This window comes from Natrix helvetica (genome assembly GCF_964273705.1).
Source record: "Natrix helvetica genome assembly, chromosome: 9".
In the NCBI taxonomy this organism is placed as follows: Eukaryota; Metazoa; Chordata; class Lepidosauria; order Squamata; family Natricidae; genus Natrix; species Natrix helvetica.
The window spans coordinates 24389798-24401140 of NC_138560.1; the positions used below are offsets into that span (position 1 = coordinate 24389798).

An 11343-nucleotide genomic window follows, 5' to 3' on the forward strand; every position below is an offset into this window, starting at 1 on the left:
ACCAATATGGAAACCCCTAATGATAACAATGAATTCTGAAGTCAACAAATCATACACATGATGGAAACATTATTTAAAAAGTAGTAATCTGCTTGTTCCTAGCTACCACATTCATACATATTTCTTTTCATGTTTGCAAAGGAAGATTTTATTATCCCTGTCTCACATTATAAATAGGGCAACTGCAGCCGTTTCAACAGGGTAGAAGTAGAGAGATTCTCTCCCACAGAGAACCTGTAGCAGGTCATTCTCCGCTTCGGTTTGATTCTTGCCCTTAAGCATCTCTCAGGACAAACAAGATTTCCATCCTGCTGGAACCACAAAGACCAAAGAGGCATCAGAGGTCAAGGAAGCAGCCAGATCAAACTTCAAACTCAAATTCAAAGTATTGGGGGTCAAAGTAATGGATGCGGACGTAGCCATCCTCTCCACCACTGCTGTAACTGGAAGCAGAAAAAAGGGAGTGAAATTCCTGGGGCTCTTAGTCCAAGTCTTGGTGAAACTAAAGAGCCAGAAGTACCGATGACTCTTACCTTTTCCCATCAGGGTGGAAAGCAACGCTGTTAATTGGCCCAAAATGGCCTTTGACTCTTCCAAACTCTTCCTCGACGCCCAGGTGGAAATATCTACAACCGTAAGTAAGATACAAAGAGATAGACACCATTAGAAAAGGACGTCGGATAGCTCTTCAGCGTAACTTGCTTGTGAGGCAACGCCTTACATCTTTTGAAAGCAGAGTTGGGTTTCATGGGAACGCAGTAGAGGAGGGTGAATCAATGCCACATCCCTCATGACCAGAAGAGAAAACAAGCTCACCTGGCCTCAAACTTTCCAATTCTGGTGGAGGTGGTTGTCACATCCATGGCTTCCTGTCCACCACCTAACACCACCTGCCAGAAGAAAAATAAGAGGACGAGATCCAGTTCACATTCCTTTCATTAGGAGAGGATACAGATCAGCTTAGTGCCATGGCTTAAAATTTGGTTGCTTCCCACTAAGGAAACTTTGCTCATTTGCGGAGTACAGTCATTTGCTCTCTCTATCATTTCCTATTTCCTGTACAGCAATCAAGCAGAGCCCAGAAGCTGCCAAGAAGCAAAGCATCCAAAAGCAAACACCCAGACACTTCTATCTCACAGACAAACTTACCTTTGCGAAGGACCCATACAAACCACACAACAGCCATACAAATCTCACTCTAAGGAGATCTCACAAAAGGAAATATAAGGGGGAGGGGGAAACCCAACACGTTGCCCACCAACATACATGATCAAAGATGGGAGAAAGTGCTGCGGAGTTCACCGGCCGTTCTGTTCGGAATGTCTTTAGGTGGTCAAGATTTGTGGAATCAAAGAGCTGCAAGAAAAATAGATGCATCAGGACTTTTAAAGGAGGCACTAAATTTCCCCAGTATCAACTGAAAATGCCAAGTACAGCATCAGTGCCATGCAGCAGAGCACAGCCCCTTCCCAATCCTGTGAACAACAGTTGTCCCAACAAAGCACTGCTTGGAAGCTGAACAGGGCAACCAGAATAAGCCCAGGAAATCAAAAACAGAAACAAAAAACCCAACTCTTCCTGAGTTCCGGTGAAAGTTGAAAAAGCTTCCTGTGGCTACTAATTTGTGTGCCGATGCTTACATTTACGATTTGTAGGAAAGATGCCAAAGAGTAAAAACATCAAAGAAAATGCCACTATCCCAATGAGTGTTTTAGAGCACTTTATTAATACATTGTCTCCAGCCAAGAGGCTCATCCTTATGAGACCTAACAACTCTTCTGAAATTCAAATCATGAAAAGGGGAGTTTTGGGGGGCAGATTTCTTTCCCTTTCCACCTCCAGAGTGGCTCAGTTTAGGCATCAGCAAAGGAAGGTTAAATATTAATGAAAATTACCACCAGAGGGTAATAATGATCTGACTGAAGTTAGAGCAAAACTTTTATTATCTCAAAACTTTTGCAAAAGTAATAGGAAGAGCTAGCTTGTCTAAGCAGCCTCTCTTCCTGGGTTTAATTGAAAAATGCAGGTCAATCACAGGACACCACCTTTTGCAGCAAGCAGCAGCAACAACAAAGACTCACCTTGGCAGTGTTATCTTTGGAGGCAGTGACAAACATTGTCATATCTCTGGAAGTCTGGATGTCATTGATCTGCTTTGTATGTTCTTTGACATTCATGAGGACTTCTCCTGACTAGAAGAGAAGAAAGGAAAGACATTGCTACTTTACTCTAGCCATGCTTGGCCTAGTTGTTAAAACAGCAGGCTAGAAACCAGGAGATTGTGAGTTCTAGTCCCACCTTAGCCATGAAAGCCGGCTGGGTAACTTTGAGCCAGTCACTCTCTCTCTGCCCAACCATTTCACAAGGTGGTAGGTTGTGGGGAAAATAGGAGGAAGGAGTATTAGTAATGTTCGCCACCTTGAGTTATTCACAAAAATAAAGGTGGGATCTAAAATATATATGAATATATGAATGATACAATCATGTTACATATAGAATAATCAATAAGTGGTAGATTATATTATTTCAGTCCTTATAACTGTCAGTTAGCAAGGATCAGCAAAAGGGATGGTCTGAGGTCACATGAAATCACCACCACCTTGGTGCTAAATTAAGCAGGGCAATAATAAAGCAAGGTGTCCACTGAGAATTCTTGGCTCAGTCCTTGAATCCCACTCTGGATAAATATCATCTAAAACATCCAGACAAAAAAATAATAATGGCAGGATTACCATCCTCTTTTTGAAGAATACAGAAGCCTCAGCTGAGAGATTGCCATCTTGCTTAAGCAACAGAAGGCAAATCGAGTTAATAATTAATAAAATAGCATGGTTGTAAGGGACCTTGGAGATCTTCTAGTCCCGTGATGGCAAACCTACGGCACGTGTGCCAGAGGTGGCACGCAGACCCCCTTCTGTGGGCACGCGCGCTGTTGCCAGCTGTTCTTTTGGACAGCTGGTCTTCATGCGTGTGCACCGGCCACCTGGTCTTCGGGTTTCCGGCGCAGGCGTGCACACACATTCCCTTTTGGGCCCTTGGTGCCGAAAAGGTTCGCCATCCCTGTTCTAGTCGAACCCGCTGCTCAAGCATGGCACCCTATACCATTCTGGACAAATGTTTACTTTTAATTACTATTCTCCAGGAGCCATTTGGGTGTTCCCACCTGTAGCTCTGAAGGCAGAAGGCAGAAACTACAGAGAAATGGAGAAAACCAGCAGCTGCAAATGACACCCAATAATTTAATGACATCCAACTTCTTTTGAATCGTTTATTCTTCACAGGCAATCTTTTCCCCCCCATTTTATTTACAAACATGTAAAATACACACACACAAAACTTAGACGTACACCACATTTACACAATACAATACGTACAGAAGCTTCCTGTTCTTTTTAATAGCAATTGCCAATCGATATCTCTCATCTTATATTGTTTCCCCTTCTATTATATTTCATTTGCATTTCACCATTCTTAACACTCTTATCGTACTCCTCTGTCTGCTATATCGGCTGATTACCTCTAGTAAATTTAAACCACTTGGATACATATATATGTATTAATTCTCCTTAACTACTATTTTTGAGCTTTGTTGTCTTCCTTCATTGATCCTTGTTTCCTCCCTCCCTCCCTCCACCTATACCATTTATCCTATATCTGGTAGTATTCTGTTTCTTCTATCCCTGGATTTATTTTGTTAATTGTCCATTTTAGCACAGTCCATAACCTTTCTTATTATTTCATCTTTGCTTGGAATTAATTTGTTTTTCCATTTCTGGGCAAAGGCAAACCTTGCCGCCGTAATTATATGTAATATTAAATACTGAATTTCTTTTGTATATTTCACAGGCAATCTTATCAAAATAATATCAAAGACATGTTTGAACTTGACAATGTCCTTTACCCATGAAGCTTGTTTAAACAAGATGGAAGGCCCAAGGAAGGGTCTCCTCTCAGAATTATATCCCCCTTTGATTTCAAGTTGGCTGGGCTCATCAGATAAAATGACTGTCACCATTAATCCCTAAGGGCTCTGTATGGCCCTCATCTGCAGATCAACACTCTGATTAAAATTGGTCTTTAGAGAATAGATGAGTTAGTTGCTGGTATACTCCCCTTCCTACTACTTAGCAACATCCCTTCCTGATCTGCTGGAATTCATGAGCAGAGACCCCCCAAGACTTTTACTACTTGGAACTTCAATTTGCTGCCTAGTGATAGTTCAGGAGATCATGGTCTGCATGGCAACTATTGACCTATTCCAGGTCAGGGAAGGCCTGGTGTCTTCCAGTAGTTAAAATCTAAATCAGGAGTGTCAAACTGGCCGCACATGGGCTGGATGCGTCACAAGCCAGCCAGCCCCACCCCAACTCCCTGAATGGGAAAAAAGTTGCAAAATGTCATGGGATGGCAACGTGACACCACAGGTTTGACACCCATGCTCTAAATCTACCTTTTGCCTATGTGACTGCACAAGTTGCACTGGTGACCAATAAAACTCATCAACAGATTTAAAGGGTCATTGCCTCTAATAACTTTCATGGCCCAGAGCAAGAGGCCACCTATCTGCTATGGTTTCCGCCTCTCCAGATCGGATAGAGCTGGTGGACTTAGGTCCCCTTGATCAATCGATTGCGACCCAAAGAGCATGTTCTCTCTGTCGTGATGGCTGCCTTCTGGAATGGTATCCCCCAAAGAGTCACCTGGCTATGACCCTGTTGATGTCTTTAGAAGTGTATCTGCCCTCCCAGACCTTGGGATAGGGTGACTGTGGTGCTCCACTTTTTTGTATTTGATGTTAGGTTACCTTCTTGATGGGGCACAAATACCCTCCATACCAACCTTTGCGCTGAACTGGTTCAACTCCCCATTCTCATGCCCAACAATGATGAATTCTCCAAGGGGCCCCCAAACCGCACTGGTAATTTTGGACTCGCTGCAGGGGATCGTCATGTAAGGTTCATTATTCTCTGAAGATAAAAGGGAAAAAAAAGATTCTTTAACACCAACTTTGAGGAAAGACAATTTTCCCACCCTAACCCTGATTCTAACTACACCTGAAGGTCTCACCAATCTGGCTGGAGTCTCGAAGGTCGAAGAAGCTCACAAAACATTGATAGCCCATTTGCTTATCTGTGGAAAACATGATGATATTTCCTCCAAAGTCAAAACCACAAGTCCTCACAGCTGAGTTGGTCTTGACTAAAGCAAGTTGCTTCCCTAAAGAGGGGATGAAACACAAGCAGTAAGTACAACTTGAAAGACCCACTGCTCCCTCAAACTCAGAAATATCTCCTCCAAGGGTCTCTAAAACCTCAGGTCTACAGAAAGTGCCTACACACAACCTACAGGTCTAGTCAGCTACAGACATCAGAGATGCGTGCAAAATATTAACAGGGTTGCTTTTTAAGGACTGAGCATGTTGTGCAAACCCAGCTTGTTTGACTTCATTTATGGTTCATGGGATTCCTGGAAATGAATTTTAATTCTGTCATCAGATTGAGATGTGTTAGGTATATCCAGCCAGAATGAGATCCTCCATTCCTGCAAGTGAGGTCGCTTGGAATTAGAAAAGTGGGAGTCCAAACACTGAGACCACATGTCTATAAAGCAACTTTCCTCATCACCAGACAGTTCTTCACCCCAGATACATTTAGATTCATCAACAGGCTGCACAAAAGGATGCCTTCAAACAGATCGCAGATTCTTAGATCGAATCCTATTCCTGAATGGATTCAGAAACACCTCTAAAACCTGAGGGTATGGGACCTCAATAGCTCATTATCACTTTAACTGGAAGAGGAGATAGTGCTCCTAATATTTTCATGATGGGGGGAAAAACGAAGAACTTTTTAGCTGATTGCTGGAAAAACCACCAGCAGCAGATAAGAGAAAGTGCAATAACAATACAAATATTTTTCTCAATTTATAATCATTTGTTTAGCAACCATTTGGAGTTTGGCACTGAAAAGAGATTTATGACCAGTCATAAATTGCGCTCATAATTATTGAAGCGTCCCCATAACATTTGGGGGCTTGGCAATCAGGATGTTATTTACGACGGTTGTAATATCCTGAGTTCGTGTGACCAACACTGGCCACCTTCCCAGCTGGTTTCCAACAATCAAGGTCAATGGGGGAAATAGGATTAAAGACAACTGCAATGATTTGCTTAACCATGACAAAAAGGTAAATTTTTCACTTAACAACTGCCTTGCTGAGTAACAGAAATTCTGACCCCCAACTATGGTTGTAAAACAAGGACTACCTGTACTGTAAAAAGACAAGTGCAGCAAGAAAAACCAAGGACTGCAACATTGCATTAGCATAAAAGCAGAGGGCTACTTTTCACATAGTGAGATCCGCGTGCTCCTTCCCCGCCACTCATGCTCAATAGCAATGCACTTCTGGAGAACCGGTAGTGGAAATTTTGAGTAGTTTGGAGAAGAGGTAAATACCACCTTGAACTGGCCACGCCCCCATCTCTTCTCTGCCTCCCCAGTCCCAGCTGATCGGAGGAAATGGGGATTTTGCAGTAACCTTCCCCTGCCACACCCACCAAGCCTCGCCATGCGCACAGAACCGGTAGTAAAAAAAAATTTGAATCCCACCACTGGTGTCAGCATATTGCTACCAACCATCTGGGTAGAAGCTGATTCAGGCGAGACCCCCACTACAGCTTTTAGAAATGTTTATAATATTCAGACATGAATCCTATGTGTTGAGATGAGTTTCCAGATGCAGGTACTGTATCAGCACACAAAGGGAATAGCAGTCAAAGGCCATTCTCCGCTCTCCTAACATGACATTGTTCATCCTGCATAATCAGAACATTCTTCCTCCTCCTCCTCCTCCTCAGACATTAACATTCACCTGTTTCACAGTCCCAGAGCCGACAACTGTTGTCTGCTGAGCCGGTCAAGACATGCCTGGTGTCCCCTGAAAAGAGCAGTCAAGGAGCCACACAAAACACACAATGAGCAGCAGAAGGAAAAAGACATGAACTACTGCATGGCTTCAAAATACAAACCCTGGGAATTAAATGCATGTACTAAGACTTTGCAACCTTTAAGCAGGAAAAAGAGTGCAGTGCAGAGCAGAACTTTCTCAACCAAGGAAACTCAAATGGGTTTACTCACGAAATGCTTCCAAAAGCCGAAACCCAGGATTCCTGTGAAACTGACCTTTGGCAAATTATATTATGACAAGCATTATCATAATGCATTTTATTTCAGAATGCAAAATGAAATAAAACAATTCCTGTGATCAACTACTGTCATTTGACTGTGCTATACAGTTCAACATCGGTTACTTCCAAGATATTCAAGAATCTGCTGGAAAATATCTCTGAAAATAATGACACAATGATTGTGTGTGTGTGTGTGTGTGTGTGTGAGAGGGAGAGAGAGAGAGAGAGAGAGAAAGAGGTGGGGTGGGGAAGAGAGAGAGAGGGCCAGGCAGAAGGATCAGCTCCAATATATACATGCGCTATTTTCAGGCAACTTTGAAAAAATGTGATTTTGTACACTAAAACCAAAGGATACAATCAGCGTCCACACACCAGACTGCACCAGTGTGGCCAGGGTATGTGCCAAGCCTCTCACCATTGACAGAGTACCAAACATTAACAGTCTGATAAACGAAAAATAAGGTACATTTAATAAAACCATAATATTAAAACTGTACATAGTAACAACTTCCTGATTAAATATTTTGATTAGTCAATAACTTACAGACAAGATAAATTGACTTGGAATTGATTATATAATAATGGAGTAAAATTAAGAAAGTAGTAAGTTTTTAATTAACGATGAATGAAGGACAATCATTAATAAAACTAAATCCATTAACAGGTTTCACAAACTCTTAATTATTAACACTTGGATATTATAGGTTGGGAAGAATATTGTGAACAGGCCATTCTGACTAGATTTCAATAGATTGTGGTGACTAATATTCACTGAAATAAAACAAAACCTTTAACTTTGGCTGACACATTCACCCTACAACCATCTGTGTCCATCCACCACAGTTTTTTTTTAAATTTTCTTTCAAAGACAATCATAGGGCTGATGCATCATGTGCACCTTTCTTTAGGGGGAGAAAGATTTAAAAATCAGGGTTCCCAAGTTTCATGAAACACAAGATACGGATCCATAGTTGGCATATAGGATGCAATTGATTCTGAAGTAAAATGTGTCTATTTTTCTTCCTTCCATTTTTCTCTCCTATCTATTAGGATAGTAGGAAGAGATTCTCCGTTAGGCTAACTGGAAAAAACCACACAAACTAAGGTAACCATTCAATGATAACATACCGGATCTTTTGCTACTGTAAAAAGCAAATCGCCTTCCCGATTATACTTGATCTGAGTAATTGACCTCTCGTGGCCTTGCAACAAAATAGGTTTCTGTAAAGAGAATTTTTTAAAAAAGATGTTAACACTGTTTACTTGCCAATGACAATGTTAGAAAATATCCTTATCATTCATAATGCTGCAGCTGCTATTCAGCTGTGAAAAGATGGAAGAAATAATAATGTGCTGGGCAACAGAACTGAAATTCCAGGTGTTGGTTTTAAGGGGTGAAACAGGTGACACATTTCTTCTATAAGAAAATAATAAAGAAATAAAATGAAAAGACAACAGAGTTTAAAGATGTAACAATCCTGTAATCCCTTGCAGTCACCTGACCTGGGGGAAAGTTGGGTGACTGAATGGAGTTGAATGTTTGTTTGTTAGCTGCCTACATGGCACCTGCAGCAGATATTCTTTGTCCCCAGAGAGAGAAATATCCGCCTAGGATTGAACTCACAGCTTCCTGTTGTGAGGCAGAGTTCCACCCTCAGGATGCCTTTCTACTCTAAAGATATACTGAAATACCTTAAATTTATTTATTTCAAGCATGAAGATGTGTAGATAGGTGCTGGGACAGGTGAGAAAAGATGAGATCATCCAAGTTAAAAGAAAAGCTAAGTATCCCTTAAAAGGTTAACAACTGAGAAATCAAAACTGACCATACATTTAGTGTGAACGTAATAGGATATACTTCCTAGCAAATAGGCCCAGAATTACAACCTATTTTTGTGCTCGGTCTTTCCCTAGTAACAGGAATGAGTTGCCCAGAGATATAGCAGGATATAGCTTCTAGTAGAACATTTAGGTTCATTGCTTTTTGTTATTTCTTTGAACTACTATTAATTAGGATACAAAACAAATCCAGGAATAAATCTTTTAGGGTTAGAGTATATTGCTTTCCTAAGCAGTGAATCTTGCTATTCTGTTTTCTCTTGTTATTCATTGATGATGACCGTTCATCATGTTCGAAGAGGACCTTAACATCTAACAGGTTGTGGGTTGTCCACGATGTGTCTGCAGGTGGCTGGTAAGGCCTATATGGGCACGGAATGTTCTGCCACATGTTGGACAGACGTGTGTGGGCACCCTTGTTGCAGCATTTGCAGCTCTGGCTTGGCGGAGTGCTCCCTTCTCTTTGTGCTCTAGTTGTTCTTCTATCCTCGGAGGTCTGGCAGCTGTGGTAGATCAGCGTGCGCCACGTCGATCGGTCTGGTGCCAGGGCTTTCCAGGAGGTGGTGTCGATATCCAAGGACTTGAAGGAGGCTTTCAACATGTCTCTGTATGGTTTCCTTTGTCGCTTTCCTTGAGACAGCTCACCATAGAGCAGCTGTTTATGGATGAGATGGTCTGGCATCCTTGCCACATGGCAAGGTGTGAACTGATGGCAGGCCTGCATTGTTATGCCTCGATTTTATTGGGGCAGCTTCATTTAATTTTTATTTTATTGCAAGCTCCTCTGAATCGAAGCACAGGAACAATGCTTATAAAAATATCCCTTTAGTCCAGAGCTCTTCCAAGTTGGCCACTTTTAAGACTTGTGGACTTCAACTCCCATATAACACCTCTCCTGCGCGAGCTGCACTGGCTCCCTGTGGTCTACCGGGTGTGCTTCAAGGTGTTAGTTACCATCTTTAAAGCGCTCCATGGCACAGGACCTAGCTATTTGCGGGATCGCATTCTGCTCCATACATCCCTGCAACCAATTCGCTCTCACAGAGAGGGACTCCTCCGGGTGCTGTCCACTAGGCAGTGTCAGAGGGCGGCGCCCAGGAGTAGGGCCTTCTCTGTGATGGGCCCAGCCCTCTGGAATGACCTCCCCCCAGACATCAGGATAACGACCGATCTCCGCTCCTTCCACACGAAACTCAAGACCCACCTGTTCCAACTAGCCGGCCTGGCTTAATCAGAACCTTCTAACCTCCCTGGCAATTTTAATTATTGTAAATGTAAATTTTGGGGTTTTTTAAATTGTTTTAACTGTCTTCACTTATTGCTTATTAACTTATTAACTTTATTTTAACCTAATGGCTTTCCATTTGTATCTGATTTGTTAAACATTGATGTTACCTCCTCCATGCAACACCTGTTTATTTGATTTGATTGTACGTTGCCCCAAGTCCCTTTGCGGAGAGGGGGCGACTGATAAATCGAATAAATAAATAAATAAACAGAATTATCCAGCCAGCAGAAGTCTTAAATTAGGCTTCAGGATCCCTTGTGATTCTGTCATCTAATCCTCTAGTCCAGTTTCTCAATCTTGGCAACTCAAGGTGTGGACTTAAAACTCCCAAAATTCCCCCAGCTTCCCAGGGCATTCTGGGAGTTGAAGTCCACACATCTTCAAGTTACCAAGGTTGAAAAACAAAGGTTTGTTTTGTATATGAATAATGTCAATTTCCTTGCATAAGCAGCATGGTGGCCTAGAGCAGAGGTCTTCAAACTTGGCCACTTTTAAGACTTGTGGACTTCAACTCCCAGAATTCTTCAGCCAGCTCTGTTGGCTGGAGAATTCTGGGAGTTGAAGTCCAACAAGTGGTCAAGTTTGGGGACTCCTGATTTAGGCCCAAAGTGAAACGTTCCTTCTTTTAGGGAACCTTTCCTCGTCCTGAGGGCCCTGATCCCTTTGCGTTTCTGCCGGAAGAGGCGCCAATCGGTTCAACCCGAGTCGCTTCTCCCCGTAGACCTGCGAAATCTTTCCTTTTGAGCCTTAGGAAAACTAGTGGGCTCGCCTCCCACCCCAATGGAAGCCAACCAACGTCTGAATTAATTAATTATCTGACTTAATTAACTGAATCTAGTTAACGATTTATTCGCCTGAAGGAATCCGAGAGACGCAGAGACTCACCATGGCTGCGGGGACAAGGCCGGCAGCACGAGCGGAAACCACGAAGAACCATTTCCGGTGTGAGGTCGAAGGCTTCGCTTCCGGGTCAGACCGGAAAGGAAGCGGCCCTGCAAGGCCTAGAGAGAAGAGAAGAGTGTTGGCTAGG

The 11343-nt window shown here is 42.5% G+C and overlaps 1 protein-coding gene across 1 annotated transcript; it reads right to left on the minus strand.

The window, feature by feature from the left end:
- Window positions 1–120: 120 nt before the first annotated feature.
- EIF3I (eukaryotic translation initiation factor 3 subunit I) lies at window positions 121–11290 on the minus strand. Its single transcript, XM_081961780.1, has 11 exons — window positions 11199–11290; window positions 8315–8407; window positions 7542–7629; window positions 6871–6936; window positions 5068–5217; window positions 4840–4967; window positions 2082–2192; window positions 1267–1356; window positions 817–890; window positions 534–626; window positions 121–443 (listed from the first exon to the last, which is right to left on the minus strand). Exons 1-11 carry the CDS (start codon window positions 11199–11201, stop codon window positions 362–364), a joined length of 978 nt encoding a protein of 325 aa, XP_081817906.1. The 5' UTR covers window positions 11202–11290; the 3' UTR covers window positions 121–361.
- Window positions 11291–11343: the final 53 nt, after the last annotated feature.